Source organism: Neolamprologus brichardi, chromosome 13 (genome assembly GCF_056152115.1).
Source record: "Neolamprologus brichardi isolate AB-2024 chromosome 13, ASM5615211v1, whole genome shotgun sequence".
NCBI classification, from domain to species: Eukaryota; Metazoa; Chordata; class Actinopteri; order Cichliformes; family Cichlidae; genus Neolamprologus; species Neolamprologus brichardi.
The window spans coordinates 19,340,447-19,367,002 of NC_142116.1; the positions used below are offsets into that span (position 1 = coordinate 19,340,447).

At 39.8% G+C, this 26,556-nt stretch overlaps 1 protein-coding gene across 12 annotated transcripts in view; it reads left to right on the forward strand.

Moving 5' to 3' along the window:
* The window catches only part of LOC102793382 (neurexin-1a), a 250,071-nt gene extending 227,232 nt beyond the window's left edge, over positions 1 to 22,839 (forward strand). For 10 of the 12 annotated variants that reach the window (XM_087850269.1, XM_087850277.1, XM_087850274.1 and 7 more), the window contains 2 exons: positions 7,014 to 7,101; positions 20,979 to 22,839. In XM_087850269.1, the coding sequence (XP_087706395.1) occupies positions 7,014 to 7,101; positions 20,979 to 21,283 (393 nt within the window). In that variant the 3' untranslated portion in view covers positions 21,284 to 22,839. The remainder of the gene's footprint in view (positions 1 to 7,013; positions 7,102 to 20,978) is intronic. The other 2 variants (XM_087850271.1, XM_087850280.1) reach the window with 1 other exon arrangement.
* Positions 22,840 to 26,556: the final 3,717 nt, after the last annotated feature.

Below are 26,556 nucleotides of genomic sequence, written 5' to 3' on the forward strand. Positions count from 1 at the left end.
GCACCAGGAGGGTGAAGCTGCCTCCCAGCATCTTGTTCAGTTGTCTGGGATGCAGCGTTGTAAGCCTTGAGGAAGATGTATGGCAAGACAGGAACATGTGGGTACCAGGGGAGGAGACGGGAGAGCCTCTGACCACTCTTTTTTTAATGACACTCTCTTACTCAGCCCGAGGTCCAGTTGCAGCAGCAGCTGCTCCGTTTTAAATAAAGCAAAGCCTTTCTCTCAGAAATGCACAGCGTCTCAACACAGAGCAAGGAAAGACAGCTGACCACCACGGCCATTTTTTACATTATGGAATATACAACAAATCAAAGCCATAGTTAAAAAGTCCTGTGAGGTGGTTTTTTTTTTGACAAATCTTGTTCGCATTTAAAAGAATTATAAAAGCCACTGCATAAAGTCTCTATTTACTGCTTATCACTTTGAACAATTACACGATGTGACGCTTAGATTCTGTGTTCATTAAATTAGGTGATGTTAAAAAAGTCAGAATTGCTTTTAAGGGCAGTTTTGTTTAGCATAAAATTATGAGGATGGGATATATTTTTAAAATTAACTTTTGCCTAAAAACTTAAATGAATTGTATATTTTTATATCCATTTTGTATATCAATAAACAGCTCACTTTTTCCTTAGGTATTTGTTCTCTTTTGTTTATCACTGTACTGTGAGGCACGGTGGCAAACTGTGGCATCACCACGTAACCCTTGTGTCAGCGCCTTTCTTAAATAGCTGTTAAAGAGAAAGCAAAGGGATCAAGATGTCAGCAACACAGTGTTCAGAATTTATACAGTACCTATCCCACCAGTGTTTGCTGCACAGCTGCAATAGTGATAATGCCATTCCATTGTCTTTCAGCCTTGCGAGTCTGTATCTGTGTGAGTCCACGAGGTTGACAGCTTGGCAGGCCAGCAGTAGGAAGAGTGTGGGCGAAGGCCAGGCAATACACTGAGCTGAACTCACAGTCTGAGAGGCCCACACGCCTTCATTATTCAGTTGGAATCTATTGAGCATCTGGGACTAAATTATTCATCAACATCGACCTAGTTCCAGGGTGCTAAGTTAGATACTTGGATGTCATCAGGCGTTCTGATAAGACCTGCTGCTGCAGTGTGATATCTGCCATGGGTAAATACAGAGTATGTGCCTGGATCACAAAAAGTACTAGCCATTACTTGAGTTTTATACTGTGTAGTTTTGAACAACTGAGCCTTTAGGTGCGTTGGGCTCAATGTAAGAATGGGGAGTAATTTCTTCATCCCATTTCTAACTACGGGGCCTTTCTGTCTGCTGTCCCGTCGCCTTCTTCCGCCTCTTTCACTGCGCCACTAATGATGTGTTGCTGCAAGACTGAAGCTTAGGACAACAAACTCCTCCCAATTAGTCTGTGCACACAACAACTCTGGTCAGTTATGGACCCTAGCAGGCCATTGTCAGTGTAAAGCATGTCAGCGTGAGCATGGGAAATAATTGCACATTGTTGTGAGCAGGATCATGCAGACAATACTGATTTCAGATTCTTTAGGATACGCTTTTTGTTTGTATACACTAAAGGAGCGGTCCCAAAACCGTCCGGCCTTCACTGTGTCGCGGATAAATACAACAAAATAAAACCAGTACCAGTACCAAAAAAAGAAGAAAAAAAGACCCAGGGAAACCGAGTTAATGATAAAAACGATTAAAAAAAACAAAATGCTGAAAAAACAACAACCCTGAAAACCATAAATTTCACACCGAGCCTCAAATGATGAGCTCACCTCAGATGTTTTTTGACTGAAATTTGGTCTTTTTTTGGAGTCTAATTCCTGCTACATGATGCTACATGAATTTTTGCTGAGAATAATTTATTAGCCTTGCAATAGCTCTGCAGCTAGCCACCAGGTACCACGATGTAGCCTTAAAAACAGGCTTTAAATTTTCAAAATCTAATCTAATTTCCTGCTAAATTCCAACTCTGCTGAGTGTAAATCCTCTTTTGTCATTTTAAACTTTATTGTAACACTTGGAAGAACAGCTGAAACTGATCATTCTTCTGGGGCTGAAAGAATCGGGACTATATTTAACTCAGTGGTTCTTCAGTGTTTGTTTGATTTTTGGGAAATGAAATGCCATTTGAACCTTAATAATGCCAGATTTATCAAGTAGAAAACCTTGGTATGATTATTCAGAGTTATTAGTAGATGTCACAACTGAAAGAAATAAGTGTGGTATGAGCAATAAGTATTAGCAGTCAAAATAAAAATAATAATAATTACAATGGCAAGAAGAACAATCTGACTGCTGTGCTATTATTCCCTGTGTGCTTGTCTTGCATGTGAGTCACATCAAGTGAGTACGTCTGTGTATTTAAAAAGCAAGGGATAACATCAAATGTCAATGCCTCACAAGAATGCCCATAAAACTCTTTATGACATATTCTAAAACAGCTGGTGTGCTTTGCAAAGCTTCCCAAGTGGGGCTCCTTTGGGGAGTTTTCCTACTGAGATGTCATTGGAAATCCTCCAATGGTTGTTGAAGGGGGATGGGATAAAGCATGTCACCCCTAAGAGACCCCCCCCCCCTCCCCCCTTTAACAGTTTGGTACCACAAACAGTTGCAAGCTGCTGGTTTTCATGAAAAAATATTGTGGTAGTCTTTCTATATTTCAACTAAGTGAAGGTTAAAAAAGATGAAATTCATGTTTTGCATTATACTGATGTTCTCAAAATATGAAGCTCATTTTTTTCTAATCTGAAAAATATTAAAACCTACTTTGTTGGGATAAAAGACTGGATTAGAATAAAGTGTTCTTATTAAGTAGTATGACAAAAACTAGAAGAAGTATTGTCGGGTAGAGAGAATTTCACACAATCCACCTCTGCTGTCAGTGCTTTCCTTCTTGTATGGTCTTATCTGAAAATAGTGACAGCCCATGGGAACTGTTATTCAGTAGGTTGCTTGCATCTAATGGATCGCATGCAATATGAGCACGAAGGAACAGATGTAGGCGAAGATTAGTTATGAGGGAAAATCTGCAGGTTTCTGTGCAGTTTAACAAACAGCAAAGCTTTTGTGTGTAATGATTATGTGTAGCAAAGCAATGTTTTCTCTGTGATATTTTAATCAAGATAAAAATTTGTTTTTGGCATTCTGGTGTGAAAAAAAGAAAGTATTTGAATTAAGACCAGATTTTAATAAGCAACAGATTACGGACACTCAGTAACAAATATCAGGTTTATTTTTGCAACAGACTATATGTAAAAAACAAAAGGGAGAGAGAAAGATTTGCAAAATAAGAGCTTATAATGGGAAGGAAAAAAAAGTTACTGGGGAAAATACTGAAAAACAGAAAGGGAACAGAAAACAGCAGCATCCTCAGTGGAATACATTACCAGGACAGCGGAGGCATGCTTTGGATAAACCCTTCAGATGCCTTCAGTGTCCTCCTGACTTTCAGCATGTCTCCAAAGAGACATGTTGTGTGCCAAAGAGCATTCATCAAATTAGACCAGAAAGAAAACAATGTGAAAACCCGCAGCTCTCCCTCGAGACGTGCCGACAGGTTATCACAGAGAAGGTGTCTCTTGCTCTCCAGCACTGGGGCAGCAGCACACAGCAGCCTCCCTGAAGAGCAGCCCTCCCCTCCGTCCCTCCCACCCTCTCTTTCTCTCCACGCAGGCTGGAATTAATAGGGAGAAAACGGGAATTCAATTTAGATGTGTACAAATATAGAAAGGCAACCTACTCCATATAGTAGTTTTTAGAGATTGGGATTATACACCATAGTGAAGTTGAAGGAACAGAAAAAGTTAGTGTTTGTGTGGTTGTAAATAACTAGAGGTCCTGCGGAACAAGACTGCTGACCAAGCTTTAGAAAGCACATGCAGAGCACGGCTCGGCTTGGACATCTCATTAAGGCGGACCGTTATCAATCCTCAAAGATCGAAAACCGGCATGACACTGCTAAAGAAGGCACCGACGTGCCTTTGGCTGAGTCAGTTTGGAATTTCCTGGTCCGCATCCTCTTTGATGGTTCAATCAGTGCATGAGCCAAGGTCAGTCGATAGCTTTACTTCTCTGAAAGCTTTAGCAAGATGTATTTGTGTATAAAACTCCCAGCGGCACCTAAGGCAGTGGAAATGGCACTCCACTTACAAACGATCAACATTTTCATACACTTTGGTATGAACACTACAGGCAGGTTTCTCTTGACAGTGTTTCTCTTTCTTCCTCTTTTTGTGTTTTTTCGTGGTCCCAACTGTCTCCCCAGGTTTTCTTAGTACATCTCATAGAAGTGTGCGCTCTGCTGCTCTGAGCAGAGGCAGATAAATGAGCTGTGCTGTAGGTTCACCGTGGCTTCAGCACTTTACCGCTAGATTAATGATGCCTTCCAAGCCCCGAGCCTTTGCTTTTAGCATTTTAGAAGTACCTTCATAAAGTGAACTACAGGCACATCTTGTTTATACGCTTATCTATTGGGGCATCTTTCCTTTGGGCATGATGCTGTTTGCATCAGTGCACCTGACACTCCTGAGCTAATGAACCCCTTCCCGAAGCCCACGGTGTTTCTAGAAATCTTCAGACAAAGATGCCATTTCGACGAGGAAACCCACAGTAGGGTTATTTTGAACTCAAAATCCTCGAATGGTCAAAATAATCACAGGGATACCCATATCCATTAGATATGGGAACAAATAAAATAAAATACTGACATTTCAGTTTGGGTTTTTTTTTTGGCTTCTCAGCCAGGCTACCTGTCAGTTTTCATCACAGTGGCTAAATTGCATGTAAGCCCCTCACATAGCCCGCATTGAATTGTCACGGGTGAAAAAGAAGGCAAGCATTGGTGGAGGACACCATAAATTGCTAATGTTATTGGATTTCAACCAGGTCATGACCACATCAAAATGTTGACCTACACACTAATCCTGGATGGCAGACTGATGCTCAGTAACATGTGAATTTATTTCAGTTTTGATTCAGAGCCATACGTCACATCCAGCACACACAAGATTCATTGAAAAAAAAAATGGACGTGGCTTATACATCCTCCTGGCTGTCCTTGGAGGGTCAGTTGTTATTTTTAAGTCTAAATCAGACTTTGTTCATTTGCGAACCCTTTAGTGACATGCCCAAAAAGTTACAAACAAAACAAAAGACACCATGTCATCAAAAAACTGACTTTCTGTCTTTAAGATTAGTTTGTAATGGAAATCTAAACGACCTTGTCTTTTTGTGGATTTCACTGTGATGATGTAGTTTAAGCCCCCTTTATATATCCTTCTAGCCTGAATGAGGAGACAGAGACGTATAAATATGAACGGGCATACACCTCCGCTTAGGTTATCCTATGGGGAGTTAACCTACATCTAGTACACCCACATTACATTTCTTCCTCCTCCTTGGTTTCAAATAAACCTAAAGGACAGAGCGAAAGGAGAAAAAAGGATGTGAGCAGTAGAGAAAGAGAGTGGTGAGGTGGGAAGAGAGAGGCAGTATTGATTCCTTGATTCCCGTACCTCTGCCAGTGAGTGCAGAGTGTCAAGATCTCCCGCCAGGAAAAACAAATCACAAGGCTGAAGTGATGGATGTGGCACTCCAGGATCCGGCGGTTTTGCCATCTGGATGGCCGACACTGTATATCAGCCTCATGCGCAGCAAATTAAATTTACATTTGGACGGCTTCCCCGGGCCTCACCCAACACAGATGCACCAAAAGCAGCCCTCCGCCACAACTTCCTTAATGGGTTTGATCTATCATTTCCGGGTCTATTATGTAAAGATGATGTTGGTCCATGTTCAGAATGTCAAAACGATGTTACAGTCGCAATAGAATCACATTATGTGCGGCCAAATGGATGTTAAGCAAAATGACATCACCTTTAATTTCCTTAACATGAGTCGATACTAATCCAACTTGCCGAAATATTTTGATGCGCATTAGAACATCGGTGAAATAAGAGAGCAAATTCGATAAAAGCCAAAGTCTGTCTTCATTTTTAGGAGCCTGATTCATTCCTCGCCCATTTTTTTTTTCCTTTGTCTGGTTTGTCACCGTCACACATGCAAACCCCTGCAGTATGAACAAAGTAAGGCTTGTCAGGAAGTACACTTAAAGGCTTAAAATTATTAGTGCAAAAAGAATAAGTGAGGATGTAATGCCACATATAAAAGAGAAGGTTTTTCTGCTTAGCAGCACACCACAAAGAAAAAAAATCTAACCTGGCCCCGAAGACGCCGCCATGCCTAAATGAAATGACCTTTAACGCCGAGCTGATCAAATGGCCTGAAGCAAGACTATAAAAGAACATTGCAGTATAATGTTTTACAGTGTACTTTTTTTCTGCTCTATTGTTTGCCCTTTCCCATTTTCCTGGACGGTAAAATGGATCGTGTTTGGCAGGTGAGGAAGTGCGCTGAAAGCAGTCTGAAATGGATTTGATATAAGAGTCGATGTGGCAGCAGATGCCACGATTTGGTTTATTTTGGATCCTTATATTGTAAAAAGAGATACTGAATTGCTTTGAAAGAAAGACGAAGAAAATATTGATTTAAGCCTCTGTTGAGCTGGCTTTTGTTTTCCTGTGTCCTTTTTGTTTTTTAAGCTTTCATGGCTGGTTGTCCTCTAAATGTCAGAGGTGTTTTGTGATGGCTCTCAGCAATCCCTTGAAGGCCTATGCAAAGCTACACAATGAAAAGCAAATTGAGCATGTGAGTCGACAGTTGTGCCGTGAACTTCAGCCCCCACTGTTCCCCAATAATCTGATCTCATTTATGTAAAGACGGCGCTTCCTGGAAAGCAGCGTAGCAGCTGCTACAGCGCCGGGGAGCTCGTGCCTGTGTTGACAGATGATTTCAGCAGTCCAAAAGTTTAGTTTAGCCACTTGTATTCACATCTCAACTGCCTGGCTCTCTTTAACCTAACTCTGTGGAAATGCAGCTGTTGGTTGTTTTGAGTGGGAGTCCTCTCAGCCCATAGATGCAGCTAAGTATTCCGTGCCCTCACCACTCCTCTGTGTTATTCTCTCTTTTCAGACAACTGACGACTTGCTGGTGGCATCAGCCGAGTGTCCAAGCGATGACGAGGACATTGATCCCTGTGAGCCGAGCTCAGGTGGGTTAGGTTAGTCATCTCTTTTTTTATTCTACTTCTCTCTGGGTGTGTCGGTGTGTCTTTGTGTGTAACAGTTCACCCCCACCAGGGCACTCGAGGCTAACGCGTAGTGTTTAAATGAGAAGATTGGAGTTTAGTTAAAGCTTAAACACTTCTCAGAGGCTGACTGCGTGATACGGCAAGCTGCAGGCAGTCTGTTGGGTCGGGCAGCTCCATTTCTATACAGTAGCTTGCTGTAGTTTGTTGGAATCTAAATTATAAATGCAGTAAAATTACTGGTTTTTATTCATGCTGATTAATGTTTTAAGGCATTTTAATGTAACTAGCTTATTTGAATAGATTCAGGGTAGAGATCTATCACTGTCTGACCTTGGAAGGTTTGCCTTCAAAGGTTAAACATTTTGAGAAAGAGATGCTATTTGTTTGTTTTTTGCTACAAGTTTTTGCCACAACACATTCACATTTATTTGTTACACTCAGTAGATTTAGTGAATAGAGGATCATCTGGCACTATTACTTAGAACTTGTTTCAGTTTTTTTTCAGTTGTTGCTGTTTTTGTGTGGCTTTTGTTTGCTTGTTTGTTTGTTGATTGTGCTTCATCATGTCCTGATCTGTTTTTTTTTTTATTTTTTTAAATTGATTCAAAAGCCTGATAATTGTTGCTCCACGACTTCCATCCATCAACATTAACCCACCTAAATTAAATGTTCGGAACAATGCTCTCAAAGAACCTCGTGCCCAAATAAAACTCTGCCTTTTTGCGTCAAACCAGCCACTGTTACTGTGCTTTCATTTAATTTCTTCATCGGCTCACGGCGTCTGTTAATAAACTCAAAAAACAAAAACAAAAAGGCCACACACACGCACACAGTTGTGATTATCAGACCTGCAGGGCTCCAGCACGTGAAATCAAAGCGGGTAAACCCAGAGAGTTGGGGAAGGCTGATTTTTACAGGTGTGCAAAGAGTCCCCACTGTTGTTAATTAAATTCTACAGTGGGCAGTGGGAGTTCATCCTGTTGTTTCTCATGCAGTACTGCTCACAACGGCTGCACATAACCACCCTCGGAGTTTGTGATTGAGGCACATGTCATGTGTTGCTCTTCATAAAATAAACAAACACATTTTAGCTTTGGGTTCTGACCGTGTGTGTTGAAGAGCCACGATAAGTGTAAAACAATAATCATAAAAAAAAGGTACCACTTATTGTTCTCCCTGAAATTGAAAATGCTCCTCCCAAGCTTTACTCGGACAAATATTATAAATGTGTTTGCTCCCTGCAATGCTAGCAAACTTTTAATCTCTTACCTCGCCACACATGGAGGGCAATTAAGCGTAACCTTTGAATGGAAAGATTTTCAAATGCATTCTGAAGTGATGAGAAGCACAGAGAACAATTAAGTCCAGACCCAAGGCCCCACGCTCCATCTAAATGTGCTATCGATCAGAATGTGGTCATAAAACGTCCACTAAATTAATGTGTGCCCCACAGCAAAGACTATCAACTTTTCTAGTCTGTCCCTCTTCCTGTTCCTTTGGTTTTCTACTAGCGAGATTAGCTTTTACCTCGCTTTTCTCCTGCAATACATCAGAACGATATTCCGATTGGGCAGCATCACAGCAGGTCCTTCCAGGGAACACTGTATCTGCTGCTTCTGAAAAAGTACACAGGAGATTGAGCTGTGTACTGATTCACACTCACATTATGATATTCTGTGACAAGGGCATCTGCCAAAACATCAATTGCATACTGTGTGATGCTTAGGGACACACCCTCCCAGTGCAGAGTATCCCTCTTCTTCTGTGATCACTGAAGGGGATTTGACACCAGAGCTGTGGGCTCCCAGGGTGGCAGCTGTCTAACACCGCATCCTGATTAATATCTACATTCAGAACAATTCACACGCTCTGCCAAGCACATGCCACATCTCCGACAGGGCTGCTGTGCATAAAGAACTGGATACACTGTTGCTGATAAAGTGCTACTTACTCATATTACTGTTCAGCCAGCTCCTTTTAATGACGCCAATAATATATCATTTTTCATGCAACACCTTGACAGCCTCTTCTGTCTGGCATCTCCAAAGGAGTGGCCAGATGCGCATACATTTGATATCTCTCTGTCTTCACAGCGCATGTATGCATACAGCAGGATAATGTTGGTGTATACTTGATCTACAGAGGTCGAGCTTTGAAAAACACTATTATGCAAGCTATCTGTGGTCCAAGGTCAGCTCTAAATCATCCCGCATCTTACTGGAGTCTTGTCCCACAGCAGTCTCTGTCAGTTGTTGAATGACATGAATCAGGTAAACTTACTTATTGCCGAGCTTTATTACTCTTACTTCCGGAAACCATGGAAAGCCATCGCTACCAGCAGAGCTTATCGCCCAGCATGACTCGGATTAGATCATACTGCACCAAATTGAATCCTCCCCCCTGCTTCTTGAAACCACAGAGGAATACACAAGCCCATGATGCTGCAGCTCATCTGATCCGTAATAGGAGGATGCTTTGGGACCATGCTTGTACTGGGTAGCCAGTCTCACACAGCTGAATGTCAGCGTAATCCATCTGTCTATGTGATACCTGTTTTTCCGACTTCTTAGAAAGAAAAGTAACAAAACTATCCATAAAGATAAAAAATACAATTCTCTCATACGTAAATATTGTGTGAATGCTGACGTTTAGCAAAAATTTATTTCATTTCTTGCGAGAAAATCTTTTAAAGACCGACACAAAGGGTTCTAATTATTTGCTGAAAACACAGATGGAGGTGGGAAAATATTCTCTTGAGCAGCGTAGAAAGCTACCACTGATTATTCTGCACCAAGTTTTCATGGTGAAAGTTAATGAAAGAGGTTGTTGCTGAGCTACATGAAGTCAGATGAAACGGATGTCTCTTACCTACCAGCTCCAGTTCATTGGCACCATGCAGGCTGTTGATGGAGGGCAGCTGCTGCAGAGTGACCCATATCCAAGGTTGCATGATTACATGCTGGAGTTGCCTTTGTTCCTCATTTTTCCTCCTCTGAGAGAACGATCCATGTTTAAAATTAGCAGCTGTTTAAAATTAGTTCAATTCTTGTTACCAGATTTGATAGGATTGTTTTACCCGTACCACCTTTTGGTTGAAAGCAAGTAAAGCAAAGTTTGTGCACTGTGTAAAATGTAATAAAAACGGAATGCAATGATTTGCAAATCTGATAAACCCATATTTTATTCACAATAGGGCATGGGAAACATATTGAATGGTTAAATTGAGAAATCTTCCTTCTTTATGAGAAATATTAGCTCATTTTGAATTTGATGGCAGCTAGATATCTCAAGTGAGCGGGGCTGGGGGGCCAACAAAAGGCTGGAAATGTTCTCTTGCGTAGTAAAAAAAACAACTGGAGAAAAATTTTGTAGTTAATTAGATTTTTTGTCAACAGGTCAGTAACACGATTAGCTTTCTTAAGGAGGTAGATTTTCTCCAAGCTATAAAAACCAATTTCTACAATAAAAATAATTCTGATTAATATACATCGGTAAAGTAAATAATTAAAACTAAGGGTTAAAGCCGACCATCAACATTGGATGCCTATGATCTTCAGTCCCTCAAGCACCGCATTAAAAATTGACATGATTTTGTCGCAGAAATCAATACATGGGTTTAGGAACAAATCCATAAATTGTTGTTCGCCATTGTTAAACACAGTTGTTTGTGCTATCCATAAACACAGCTTAAAGCGTTGTCATACAGAAAAGAAGTCATATATGAACACCATCCAGAAATGCTGCCATTTTCTCCGGGTCTGCTTGCACATCTGGAAAAGACTTAACAATACAGGTTTTAGAGACATGCATGTCTGTCAATATATGCTCCCATCCAGACCATGTCTTATTCAAGGAAGGCCTTACATATTTTATCAAGTGGATTCTCAGACTATATACTGCATCTATTACAACAGCGTGGCTTCACAGCAGAAGAGTCCGGCAGCTGGACTGTCCTGCCTGCAGCCCAGATCTTTCATCATTTTAAAACATTTGGCACATCATGAAATGAAAAATTCAGCAAAGAAGATCCAGGACTGTTGAGCAGCTGGAATCTTGAATCAGACAAAATGAGATTGCCATCAAATCCAAAATAACCTCTCTTCACGTCATTAACTACTGGGGGGTTTTTTTGTTTGTTTTTTACATTTTACATTAATCCAACTTTTTTGGAATTGGAGACATGCATGTTGAGAAATTGATAATGTAAAATGTTTGACATATAGCATTTAAAATATATTTTTTAAGTAAAGGGGTGTGAGGATTAATCCTAATTTCAAATTAAATAGGTTAACTGCACTTGTAATAGAGCCAGATTAGAACATAAGTCTGTGTTCTATGTCAGCACAGTAAATATTGAAGACAATGCTCGCAGCAAGCCGTTGTACCCTAACTCAAAGGCAGGTGGAAACATCTAGCTTGTTGGTAAGAAAATACTTTGTTTCAATTTTAGATTGTTCCTCTGTTTCCAATCTGAACCTATCTAAGCTAACTGGCTGTCAAATGTAGCATTATACTTTTATTATACACAAAATAGCTGTTTCATACTAAGCTACAATTGGCTGTTTTCTTCATGCAGCTTTAAGCGTACGACCCAATAAAATCTAACTATTCCTTAGTGGCCCATAGAAATCAATTCCAGCTTTGAAATTGACTCCCTTAATTATTACTTGAGAACAAAGCCCCCCCTCCATACCTCATAATAAATAAATGATGGAGGAAAACATGAGGAAGTTTCTCTTACACCTGACAGAATACACAATGTTTCCTCTGAAGTTAGGATTCTCTGATCCCTGACTTCTAATGTGTTTTTTTTCCTTTCTTTTGAGAGAGCGCACAAAAGTAGACAGATATATCCAAACATCCAAACACTCGACGCCTCAGCTGGGTGTTTATCTTTTATACCCGTGCACCTTTATTTTTCCACCATTATACCGTCATTAATTATGCAACATGCAATCATGTAAAATGTGATTTGTATGAAAGAGAAAAGCCCCCCCTCCCCCAACATTATCTAGGTTCACACCATCAGCCTCAGTGAGACTTGTGGTATGTGCAGACCTTTGCATTTCACACATAATCTTTGAGTGCTTTTATTCTCTTCTAGAAATAGCCTTTTGCTGCACATTGCCCATAGGCAGGTTAAGGTTAATCATCTCTAGTTTCCTCTTCTCTCTATGCGTGCTCATCTTTTTTTTTTTTTTTTATCCTCAAGCATTCTGCAGTGACATTAGCGGCTGCTAATGTGTTTGACATTTTGTTTTAATAGATTTAATTTATGGTTGGGGAAACAATACATAGAGTAAACCAATAAATCAAACGGTAAACGAATACTCTCTTTAACCCCATGGCAATGACTGGAATGCACCCAGACAGGGGGAAAAAAAATTAGAGTAAATTATTGTTTTAAAAGTAGCTGTGAGATTAATGAAACATTAAGAGCACTGCGCTGGCTTAAGAGGTCACTGCCCACATTTAATAGGTTATTCAATCATACCCAGCTGGAACTCTGTGTGTGTTCGTTTTTCCCTTTGCTGAATACAGTGTCATGCACCTTGCATGCCAGACTGCCACTAGCAGAGATGGTTTAACTAATGGAAAAAAAAAAAAGGCCTTTTTTCGAAACCAGAGGCCTATTGAACGTGGTCGTAGCTCACAGCCGGGAACAACGCCGATGACCTTCAAGCATCACGTCTACTCTTTTTGCCAACATGTTGCTGTTATTTTCCTATAGTCTGCTACTTTCTGCAGACAGCCTTATGGAATTTTGCCATTTTTGTTTTTCTTGCACTCTTTCACTGCGGATTATGCCATTCAAGTCTTCTCTCTACATCCTATTTTAAATGAAGTGTGTTCTGAGAGAAAACAGGATTTTACACTTACTGTCAGTCTTTCTCTTTACTGATCCCACCGTATTTATATTTTCAATTACTTTTATTTTTTTTCACCGTTCATCTTTCTGGTGTGCTGACATTGATGATAACACATTGTGTCTGTTTATGAGTCTAAGTAGGGCATGAAAGACTTTGCTAACCAAGAAAAGAAAAGTTGCTCAGTTAAAGACCAGTTATTGAAATAGTAAAAGCAACTAAGAGATTACAAATATTAATTAAAAAATGTACCAGTCTGGAAAATGCTTGTAAAGATTATCTCATCTTTACATGCATTTGATATTTTTGTTGACCTGCTATCTAACAACTGTATGACTTAATCTGACTAAAGGTGGTCATTAAGTTGTTGTGGGGATAAGAAATAGTCTCTATTAAAACATATGTACAGTTTTCTGAAAAAAGTTTTTTCTATACTTCTGATTTCTTATTTCAAGTTTAAGATCTTCAGAGATTTTTGAACGTTCGACAAAGATAACCCAAGTAAATACAAAATGCAGTTTTTAAATGATGATTTGATTTATTAAGGGGAAAAGTACACTAATGCCATGTTTGACTGATGTTCTTGTTTATAGCAGGTGTAGCAGGAAGTAAACCGTCCAAATAGTTGAGCTTTTGTCTCGCCACTCTACAGAATATTTTGCCAAAGAATCTTGGACATCCTCAAGATGTTTTTTGGCAAATGAGCCTTTGTGTCCTTTTTTAGTCAGCAGTGGTTTTCACCTTGAATCTCTCCCATGGATTTTATTTTTCGCCTGGTCTTGTTCATATTGTTGAATCATGAACTCTGACCTTAATTGAGGTGTCAGGCCTGCGTTCTTTTATGACTTCCTGGACGAATCATTAATGTGCTCTAGCAGTAATTTTGCTAGGTAATTTTGGCAGGTAGGTGAACCTTCCCACTCCTGGGAAGTGAGTTGATTTTTGAGATCTTTCAGCCCATCTCACTATTATTTAAATGATTTCGTGATTCAGCAGATCTGACAGTTATCAGTCCTGGGTGTGGCAAGTGAGAATGAACTCTTCTGTCCAACAATGTGGTTAATCACAGTTTTTGTGCACACAGTTGTCATAGCAGCTTGTGTCAACATATTTAAAGCTGTTTGTGTTATCATCATGAAACAAAATACAGGTATGAACACAATGACACAATGTTACCTAGCTACAGAGCCATAAGTAAGTAGGTATAGAGCCCGAGACCTCATAGCCTGACACTATAGGACTCTACCTCTCTAATCAAGAGATGAACTCCAGACTTGTGACATTAAAGCTGAGTAAGCTTAGTCGTCTTCTTTCATCTTGCCTTTTTAGTGGAATCCCTCTTGGCAAAGGCTTAAACTGCATCATACCTTTTAGTGGGGTTAAATCAAACACCTTTTTAATAATTCTCACTTCATTTCATGCTCACTCAGCTCTCAGTTCATCATCCACCATCAGCGTGCGCAGAGCCACTTCAGACTCATATATGCAAGCTGTCATGAGGCATACTGCCAGCATGTCACAAGTACAGGGTGGCTTGCATCACTTCTTGAGGACACTCCGATAATTAAAGAGGCAAGAGGGATTTAATAAATGTTTTGGCTCTGCTGCAGTTGATACAGTGACCTGTCTGCAAAATGATCCCCGGCTGTATGACAACTCTGACAGCTCATGATTATAGCTGGATATGTGAAGTAAGAAGATGGTATAACACTAATCTGGCTGAATAACAGCAGTGTGTCACTGAGCATGCCAATAGCTGTAAGCCTGGTTGATCTGAAGGCAAACCTGCAGCCACACCTCCCTAAGCCCTCAACGATGCATGATGTGTTGCTCATGTTGTCAGCTGTTGCAGTTTGCGGATGGCCAAATTTACACAAAATCTCTTTTCGCTAGTTTCTTGATAAAAAATAAAAATTACTTCATTATTTGATTCATTTCCATTGAAGCATTAACACAGCCTTGCCATTGTGCATCCGCTTAGAAAAAAAGCTTTATCCTTGTCTACCCTGCACAACCCTTTGAAGCCATTAGCAACAAAAGCTAATGAAAGGTCAAGCCCGGCCTGTCTGTTCAATATATTCTGAATAATCTTGGTTGCTCCATTACCTCTCAACAAGTCTTACAGACACCTGAAGTAAACCCACCCCCTGCTGTGCTCTTCCTTCATCTATGGCCCCCATCAACCTGCCCTGTTGCAAATTACCAAACAAATGAACCCTTTCGCTGGAGACAAATGAGGAAAAATAGTCTTTGAAGAGGACCATTTATTCAAATCCCACCTGACAGTGCAAAATCTCTGATCCCATTTCTCTCCTTGAGCGCATGTGGCACAAAGAAGTCAGGCAAAGAGAAGTAGAATCACATCAGGCATTTCTCCGGCTTTTAAATGACATTTTCCTATGCGTCAGTGCTAATATCTTCAAGAGGCAAGCTCATATATCCATACTGAAGGATGCAGGCAGAATTAAGAGAAGAGATGCAATCAAATAAAGCCCGAAGAAAGAAAAGCATCAAAGTCTTCAAAGTCGCTTTGCACTGTTTATTAACACTGCACGGCAAAGTGCAGTGTCTTAGCCAGGCTGTTTCTTTTCTTCCACTAAAACTCATGTATCAAGGTCACATATAAAATCTTTGCTTCTTTGTTCAGTTTTTATTTTATTTATTTACTTTTTTGTGCATCTCCTCTCGAGAAATCTCTGGTGAAAGCGAATGATTTGTGACTAAATAACTAGAACATTAACTGTTGTCCTTGTAAATAAAACAGCAAAGACTTTATGATGCTCTGGATATGAGACTGAACTCTTGCTCTGGGATGAGACGTGGAGGAGAGAGTTATTCTGGCAGCTTTTACCCAACTGCAATCCTTCAAAAGTTAACCCCCCTGAGTTTACCTCCATCGCTTCACAAGCACACCCCTGCAATGCTGCCATGAAGCTAGACACACTTTAAGGTCATTTTCCCCATGTCTAATTTTACCCTTGGGTGCGCTCGAGTAGAGCTCATAAGAGCAGCCATCATTTTAAACACTTGTTTCAGTCGCTATTTCTTTCTCAGTTTATGTGCCTTCATTCTGAGATGATGGAGTGCTAATGAGCAGACAGGCAGATGCATTTTGACTGAGGTCCTTTTGGGGTTTTCTCAGTGGCCTTGGGTCTGGGACATTACTTTATCTGAACTCCACTTGAGTTCAGGCACACTGTAGGGCAGGAGCACAGTCAGGCACATGGGTAACAAATGAGCTGCATCACTGTGTTAAAGGCAGTCTAGTGGACTGTGTAAGATCCCATCAGGTGGCTATTTGATAGACAGTGCTGAGACTAAAGGTGAAATAAAGAGCTATTGTAAATGCTAATAGCTTTAGACAAAACATGGTTGTGTCAGCACTGTGCTAAATTTAGTGTTAACCTTTGATTTAATGGTCAGCTCTCTGCACCATAAAAGTATTGAGTTCTTACGAGCTGTAAGAGTGGCGCCAACAAATCAGAAGTGTTCTGGTAAATTTTAAATACTGCGCAGAGCACCCAGAATTTAGGAACACAAACATACCACAGTCATGGAGGGTGAGGGGGAATTTAAGCTAGCATTTTTCTTCATATTATAATTTCTATTATAAAATTAAAGGAGAATTATGGCTGTAAGTCCCGATCCCAAAAAATGAAGGCCAACAATTATTTTATTATCTCTTTGGGGCATTTTAATTCATTTATGTAATTTTTTTTTACTTAGTTACATTTTGGGGGGGGGGGGGCTGTTGTAGCCCTCCATAGAAAGATTTCCATTAATGTTGAAGTAAATGAGTAGCTCATTTAACCCACTTATTTTACTTTTTCAGTGATGAAAGACGGATTGTGGTCAGTTAATTGAGAGCTTTCCAATGTAAAGTTGCTGTGTGAGCTCAGCCTGTGGGGAGCCAATCAACAGATCCTGGCAAGAGGAAATAACAAAGCCCAGAGCTGGAGGTGTTAGATCACACAAGGAAGAACAGCGCGCCATGATACTTTTATCACATAGCTCACTCCTGATGTAGCAGTCTGAGGCTGCCTCCCTCCCGAACCAGCCGAGGTCTCATATAAAACTCTAGAGTGCCACATCAAGACCTCTATCCTCTATCAACCTGCTATGTCATCTACACTTTCAACTTTTTTGACCCTGAACAAAGGATAGATAGCACATATGAAAGTAACTCACCGGTAATGCCCGTGCGATGGTTTGCTTGGGACGAGCCGTGTCAACCAGTGGCTTTTGCCCACAAGGCGAGAGCATTCTTCACACCTGTCTGCAAGGATAAGTGGGCTTGTCACAAGCAGAGCTAATCTGTTGCAACGCTCAGTCACATTCAATCCCCCATTGGTACTCTCTGCTTGTCCTTGAATGTCGGATAGCATTGGAAGCATACTTGGGCCGCTGATCAGTCTAACCATGCTGGAAAACATGTCAATGAAGAGGAGCAGCATCTTTGCGTCTGATAGACAGCTTGGGGAACTTTTGCCCTTTGCAGTTTACACTTTTTTGTGCCCTTTAGTCCAATATTTTCCTAAAATAGACATACCTGATAGAGGTTGATCACGAGCAAATAGAACACCATTCGAAGTCATTGTTTGTCTGAGAATTCAACTGTCACTCAAGAGGAGATATGGGAGTAATCAAAAAGTGCTTTATTTCCAAAGCCATCAACAATGAGTAAAGGCACAGGAGAGAGAACAATGATGAGAGCTAGCAGAGACATAAGGAGAGCTGTATTATAGCTTGGATAGCATTCAGAAAATGAAGTGGGTTTGCTGATGTGCTATCACTCTCATATTCACAGGAGGATCCCTGGTAGTAGGATGCTTTCAGTGTTATAAAACATCGACATCACTGTGTAACAATAGTCAAAGAAATATGTAGAAGAAGAACAAAAATAGTTTGCAGATAGGTCAATGCAAAGTAAATCCATCCCCCAACCCCCATTTTATTGTTAGGCTTGTTCAGCAGCATTGATAATAATCCCATTTAGAGTTACTGCGTACGATTGGTTTCTCCTTCACTGAATTCTTTTTCTTTTTCAGAAGTATCCTATTTGCTAATGCTCACAGAAGTACATTGTCTGTCATTAAATAAGGGTCTGATAAGATAGGAAGAGGTGATTATGACAAACTTCAACACAATAAAACTCTGCTATCCTTTTTATTCTCATTTTGATGTAAAATCGTTGCTCTGCGCTGTATTCTTGAATAGGAAGAGTTGCTTATGTGGAAATATTTCTGTGAAGGACTGAAATTATGAAGACACTGTTGCAGTTTCTGTTTTAGAATAACATTTCTTTCTAAAGTTGGTTTGAATGTATTAAAGCTAATGCATGCATTTTATTTCTTAAACCAAAATATAAAAAAATAAATAAGTGAAGACAGTAGGACGACAAAGTAGGACATGAAGGACAGCACACGTATGATCAATTTCAAACTCTTTTCTTGAATTTATTATACAGTGGTCCCTCGTTTATTCGTTCTAAAAATTACATTCTAAAAATAACCCGCACTAGGTGAAATCCGCGAAGTAGCCAAGTTTATTTTTTACAATTATTGTAGATGTTTTAAGGCTGTAAAACCCCTCACTACATACTTTATACAGTTTTCTCAGACAGGCATGAACATTTTCACACTTTTCTCTCTTGTTTAAACACTCTCAAAGTTCAAACCTTAGTAGAAAAATAAGTCCAGTATTATAGAAAGAAACCAAAGATCAAACCATGTGACGCAGATGTCTCTGTGTCAGTCAGGACACAGAACACAATGCGCAAGTTAAAAAAAAAAACAAAAAACAAAAAAACGAAGCATGCAAAATTGCACAAAAAAAATCCGCAAAACAGCGAGGCCGCGAAAAGTGAACCGCGTTATAGCGAGGGACCACTGTATTTAAATCTTTTTTAAGAATTGTGCTTGCCAAAGAATTGAATATCTCGTGATGTTCTGATCAATATTGCCATTGCTATTCATGTGAGCATAAATGGCAACTAATATAAGCATCTCTAATGTTTCAGTGTATAATTACTTCTCATTAGAAAGTATCAGTATATCATCTTTAAATGACATTGTGAGCTCTTCATCTAATAGTTACAGTGACGCGTAAAATATGAATAAAAGACCGCAAAATAAACATAGAAAAACATCAGTAAGAAGCAAACTTCTACTTTTCTGCTTACATGTTTGTACCCCGGGACATTACGCAGACCGCTTTCTGACTGCTCTGAAAAGCTGACAATGGACCCTCAGATCGGAAAAAGTTATTGTTGTTCTGAAACACTCTCTGTATTTTGTAGTGTTTTGCAAAGATCTGAGAACTTGAATGATCCACTTTTGTTTGTAGTGAGGACTTACCCCAGTTCTGAATCAGCTGCAGCTTTCTGTTCCACTTTTAGAGGGACCTTTTCAGAAGTTTGAAATGCACACTTGCCCCGTGCTGCTTTTACTTTATTGCCTTTATTACCTTTGAAATTTAAATGCGAGGTTATACAATAGCGACAATGAAAACCTACAGTAGGAATAAACGTGAACTGACTACTTTACCATTTGCGTTACGTAACAAACTGGCCCTTATATCAACACATATGATTCTGTGTGTTACAGCATAGTCACTGCATCATTTCATAAGTGCTGCAAGAAGCAGCAACAAAGTGGAAAATCTGCAAAGCTTGCTAAAAAAAAACAAATAAAAACTGCCCAGTCAACACAGAGGAGCCATTTGAGCCCTTCATCTCCACACATCTATGTTTGTTTCTGTTATTGTTAGTTTGTCCACTGGAAATACAAAAAGAAACTTAACATCTTCTCATCAAGATCACTACGATCTAAACACAGCTGTAAATCCCTGAGATATTTTCTCCCGATCCAGTCTAAACAGAGTGTTTTCATTTCCAAATGTTAGCATTGAGTGTTTGGATTTCACAATTGCAACAAAGAGGGGCTTAACCAGAAATGATGACTGCTACAAAAACACACAGAGAGATGTGCCAGGAGGACTGAATGATATCAGGGAGGGGGGGACTGACATGTTTTCAAAATAGCACCACCAAAGAAGTCGAGACAGCCTTTGGCAAAAAGCTGCTGATTCAATTGAAGAATTGTTTCTTTCTGAAAGATTTATTTTCAGAGACTGTGAGACAGTCATGCTGCTCGGATGAATGCTGAATGTTGGAAGTATGGCTTGTTCATTCATGACTATGCTGTAAAGCATGTAATGAGTTGTGAGCTTCCCTGTGATTGATTAACACATTAGTCGTCTTGTCAGCATTACTGACATTTGAATTTAGAAAATCTCTTTTTTTCTATATATCCATCCATTCGTTTACTTAACCACTTATCCAACTGTTGTTATGGGCGAAGTACCGCCTGTCTTAGTTATCGTAGCTTATAAAAAAATTCCCATGTTCACAGTATAACATTTAGATTAGTCCTCTATAGGCAGAGGAGAAGGTTAGAAAGGTCAAGTGCTATATTGAAGTCTACAAAACATCCCTGGCTCTTTTGAAGGTTCTTCTTAGGAATGCATTTCATTGTTCAACTTCTTTGGTAATTTTGTGACTGTCAGACCATGTAAAGTGTTGCCTTTAAAATATGCTCGGGGTATTTGCGTCTTATTTAACAGTCAGAGTCGTTTTTGAAGTCTTTTGGCCATCACAATGGAATATTAAACGCTTAAAGTGTCAGATCACGCTGCAAAAAGACCTTTGCTGAGACCCCTTATCTTTGCCATTATATGCCATTTCAATCTATTGTGCTCTATTCATTGTCTGACTGCGCGCTTTTCTATTTGATGAGAAAGCCATTTAAGCCAGCATGTACTTTGAAAATCGTCAGTCTTGATGTCTATTATATTTGGGATATTCGTTTGTACTTGCAGATAGGAAAATGCATGCTCTCATTTATTACACCATTACGGTCAAGTAATGATGAAACTTAAAACATGGCTTTTTTGTAGTAATCTTGTTTTTTTGTCTTGCAGCCAATCCCACTGGTGCTGGACCAAAGGGTTACCCAGGAACACAGGAGGTCTTCCGGGAGTCGAGCAGTACTACGGGGATGGTGGTCGGCATCGTAGCAGCAGCGGCGCTGTGCATTCTCATCCTGCTTTATGCTATGTATAAATACCGGAACAGAGACGAAGGATCCTACCATGTAGACGAGAGTCGTAACTACATCAGCAACTCGGCACAGTCCAACGGAACCGTGGTCAAAGAGAAGCAGGTCAACACAGCAAAAACCTCGAGCAAGAACAAGAAGAACAAGGACAAGGAGTACTATGTGTGATTGTCAAAGCTCTGGTCTTTGTCAGGCCAACGTAAACATTTATCAAAAAGACAAATCAGGACTTGTGTAATATAACAACAAATACAAACATTATTTAGTCATTTTCCCCCCATAAGACAATGCTCTGAAAAGCTGAAAAAAAAATATGGTAAATAAAAAAAATTTAAAAATAAACTTTCTTCAGTCTTAAACACTGGACAGAAAGTACTGAGGTTAAAAGACTGGAGGAGAAATGGGTCTGCCAACAATTAAAAATGAACTAAATACATATCTAACATGTCAGCAAAACACCATTAACCCATCTGTGACTTGTTCTTTGGCCACAATAATGTGATCGAACTCCCGTGTTTCCGGAGGAGCACAGATGCACTTTGCAAATGGAGTGACAGCATAGCAGACTTAACGTTTCCATTTCCATTGCCTGTGTTTGTGTTGCTGGGACTTTTTCTAGGTAAAATGGCACAATGCATAAATAAATACATACATTAAAATACGCCAAACATTTATGAAGAGGATGAAGAGGAATTTAAAAAAAAAATCAATCACATGACATTTAAGCCAGAGACGAGGAATCAGCCAAAAGTCCTCACGCTAGAGGCAGAGATGGCCTGCAAAGACTATTACCTGGCAGGCAGGGCGGCTGCAGTGCAAAGATGAGAACAGATGGCAGCTTCTCTTGAAGACTTTGGTTTAAAAGAATATGTGAGTTGTGCCAGGAAGAAATCTGGAGGCCTTCGTTTTCACGTTGTGTGAACTCAAAGGAGAGACTTCGCTCAGAATCCCGCAGATGTCTCAACGGTGATCATTCAGGAGCCATGCACGCAAAATTATCTTATTACAGTACATATGTTTATATACAATACAACCACATCTATATGTGCTTTCTGGACTGTGACAAAGTGGTGTTTTATAGCCTGTTGTATAGATGATGCAAACTATAACTGCTCCTCAGCCGTTTTGGAATAAAACCTTTAAAAAAAGGACAAAAAGAAGACATAAATGTTATTAAGTGTTGCTAGACATAGACGATTTTATGACGACATCTGCATTTTGTTTTTGTTTTTTCAGTTGGATAATAATTTGAATCTCTCCCTGTTTTTACATGTGTTCCTATATAGTTTTTATACAAATTCCAACCTGGACCAGTAATAGCCTAACCTGAAACCTGCACAAGCTGTTGATAGCGGAGAGGTGTGACAACTTGTGTGGCTCTCTTTTAAGGATCCTGGTAGAATCACTGCCTTCCTGCTCAATCCTGACTTACATGAGTGAGAATGAAGACCTAGAATATGAGTGTTGATGATGATGATGGATGATGCCAGTGATAAAGATAAATTAACTTGCTGTGTGTGTGTGTTTTCCAAGTGGTATTATAAGATTGTCCAGTGTGCACTTGGGCTGACACAAAACCCAGAGGAGAATAGCTCAAATAAGTCTCCATTTCAACTGTTCTGTGTTTGTTCTGTCATTCTGTCAGTCAATTCTGCTTTCCAGAGACCTGTACTTGGAATGAGTATGAGGAAAAATGACCATGAACTATAAATGATGATCATGAATTCTCTTTGTTTGCTCCTCTTTTTATTTCTTCAAGCATTTCATGTTCAGTTGAACTTCTTCTTGTACTCCACATCAAAATGAGTCATAAAAATGAGGGTTTTTTTTTTTTTTGAAAAATCAAATGAATAAAATATGACTGAAGTGAACTTAAAACCAGACTATGGATAAAATGTGTCAGAGCTACATGCAGGTATTATGACTTTCATTTTGTCATCAGGCAAGCACTCTTTACATCATTAAATGAGTGCTACACCGATTGGACTCCTAGAACACTGTCTACTCATGACGGCCTTTTAAAACTTTTGTTCCTCTTATCTTGATCCTTGTCAAATCCGGGGAGGGGGCGACATTACTCACAATCCAACTCAGGTGTGTTATAGTAGGAGTCGCTAATGTCGCCATATTCAAGCAGAAATGACTCAGTGGCTATTTGATCTAGTAAGCTCCCTTCTATCTAAATATGCACCGATTATTTTTCAGTTTGACATTTTGCAGTCAACTCTGAGTCAAGGGCATCCATTGTTATTTATCAGCTACAAAAAGCTGGCAGCAACCGCCAGCTTGAAAAATTCACCGATGCAGAAGTACTAAAACATGCAGGATCTAAGTTTCTACATTATATTGCCAAAATTATATTGCCTTCACGCGCATATGAACTTGAGTGACATCCCATTCTAATCTATAGGGTCTAATGTTAGCCCACCCTCTGCAGCTATAACAGCTTTAACTCTTCTGGGGATGCTTTCCAAAAGGTTTAGGAGTGTGTTTACGAGAATTTTTGACCATTCTTCTAGAAGCACATTTTTGAGGTCAGACACAAGAAGACCTGGCTCACAGTCTCCGCTCAAATTAATCCCAGAGGTGTTTTGTCGGGTCGAGGTCAGGACTGTGCAGGCTAGTCAAGTTCTTCCACACCAAACTTGCTAATCCTCGTCTTTATGGACCTTGCTTTGTGCACTGGTCTGCAGTCATGTTGGAACAGTGAGGGGGCCATCCCCAAACTTCCATGCTCACTCAAAGTTGGGAGCATGAACTAGAACTAACGGGCTGAGCCCAACTCCTGAAAACATCCCCACACCACAATCTCCCCTCCACCAAACTTTACACTTGCAGAGTGCAGTCAGACAAGTACAGTTTCCATCTGGAAATGGCCAAACCCAGACTCATCCATTGGATTGCCCGATGGAGAAGTGTGATTTGACACTCTAGAGAACACATCTCCACTGCTCTACTGTCCAGTGGTGGCATAGGTTACGGCATCCGATGCTTTGCATTGTGCTTGGTGATGCAAGATTTGGAGGCAGCCGTTCACAAATGGAAACCGATTCCATGAAGGTCACATGGAGGGCTTTTTAGTACCTGCTCGGCTGAGGTTCCAAGCAAGCTGAGTGGATCTACAATTGTGACATCAACAGAATGCATACCACCGATTGGCCAGTAAATAGCATTGCTTGATGATTCTTTCTCCCAAACCGCATTTTTTAAACCTGGCAGTGAGAAAAATTACAGCACAAAAACCATCACTGAGTCTCTTTGTCATGCTAGTCTCCGAGTATGACAAAGCCATAGAACGAGCAGCAGGTAGACCATCCCCTCGATGTCTTCCATTATTGTGTTGTGTTTGTGTCACATACAAATTACATCCTGGACTTTTATAGAGGTTGTACTCAATAGTAATGGAAAATGACAGAAACCATGTAGAGTCAAGTCGAGTCAAGCTGGGTAAGTACTAGTGGAAAAGAAACTTAGGACCTCCCCAGTTCAAGTCACTAAGCTTAACCTCTGGTGCCTTCTGAAGCGATGTGCTTACAAATATTATGACCGCTTGTGTAGTTAGATGTACTAGCAGTGCTTTCTAACACTTCGTTTGTTGTCAGACACGTTGCAGAAAGTGTCACCACGTCCATCTTCAAATGCTGCTTAGCACTTATTTTGAAGAGTTATCAAAATTAACTTTAGACTCGATGTTCATCAAGGCATAAAATGAACTGCATGTATAGAATCACCAACATTTAAAAAAGTTGCAACGAAATAAAGTTTAAAATGTAATACATTTATATTATTTGCATTGTAGAAGCCTTGCTTCCTCCACCACAGCTATGATGGTGGTGGAATATATATTATATTTTAGGATTATGTGAGTGACACATCTCTCTCTTTTAATATCTCTGATGTTACTTAGTAATAATAGTTTTTGGCAGATATGCAGGGTTTTTTTTTCCCACATTTGACTTGTCACATTTTTCTCAGTATGCAGCCGTATGTCTGCAAGGCTCTAAACAGATTTTCTTATATAAAATTGGTGGAACTACTCTTCAAGCAGGAGGCTATTTGTGCGTTTCATGACTGATAGTAAATGATGAAAAAGAACCTGTGAATTTGACACATCCGTGCTTGCAGGTTTAAAAAAGCTGAATAGTAAAATAGACCTGAAAAAAGTCAGATGTGATCCCTGAAAGGATGTTGAACCCACACTATTTGCTGCTTTTAAACAGACCTGAACTACTTTAGTTATCTGTGTATAAACCGCGCATTGCTCATCAGATAAGGTGCCAACTCTCTTGCCTGGTTAAATTAAATTACAATGAAAAATCCACCCCAAAGTAATAGGTTAACAATCTTGACACTGGAGCATCGTTTTAGTTCCTGTACTCCACAAGGGCATGAACAGAGACAAAGGTTATTGAAAGTGCCACTTTTGAGATTTCACAGGATGTAGCTGAAATATCCTGTGAAAGCACAAAGGTGTGACAGACACTGAGCTGGATTTAAATCCTTTCAACAAATAGTTTCCTCAAGAGAGTCCTCCCCACTGTCATAGCTCTTTATCAGCTGCTCAAGAAGCTATCTAATGTGATAGTGTGTAATGTGATGATACTGATATCCAGATTGAACTTTGTCTTTTTTGTTGGCTAATGCTTGCCCGAAGACACTTAGGCAGGGTATGTGGTGATGTCATACGCCAGCTTAAATTTAGAGTTAAACAAGTTTAGTAGCTGGAGTTAAATACATACCAGATGTTGTTGTTAAGAGATAACAAGCAAGGCAGAAAGTTAAAATATGGGGAAAGTCAGCTTCAAAACATAACTGACATGAAATATTTGCTAATAGAAGCAATAGAAATAAAGGAGAAACAAATGAATTGTTAAAAGAATTAATAAAACATCCACTTAACTTCTCCGCGGGGACTGCATAGATGTGGTTGTTCTCAGATGTGACTGACAGACTCAAGTGTTGGTAAAATTTGATTAGTACATGGTTACACGTGACATCTTTTTCAAGTCAGTGAGAAGAGTGCAGACAAAAAAACACAGCGACAAATATTGCTCATGTGAAATAACCAAAACTATCCATTTGATAGTCCCTTGATAGTAAAAACTCAGAGAAGGAAAATGAACCTATTTTCTGATCACATACCAAAGCAGAGCATATGAAGCAGGTTATTGCTTCTGTCAGCTGAATGACCGGTGACTGTTAAAGTGCATAACATGTACGACTTCTGACAAAATACTGCATAACCCTTGTGGACTTGTTGTCACACTGTTAAAGCATAACGCAGTGCATAACTGTCACTGTAAAATTAGAAAATTAACAGGAAATTGACACGTCATACATTACACAAGCAGCATCTTTGCTTCTGCTGATTTCTACTGGGGTCCGTTTATGGGTCATTCACACATTGGTGTCACTTGAGAGTGACTGCGGTCTCACACTGG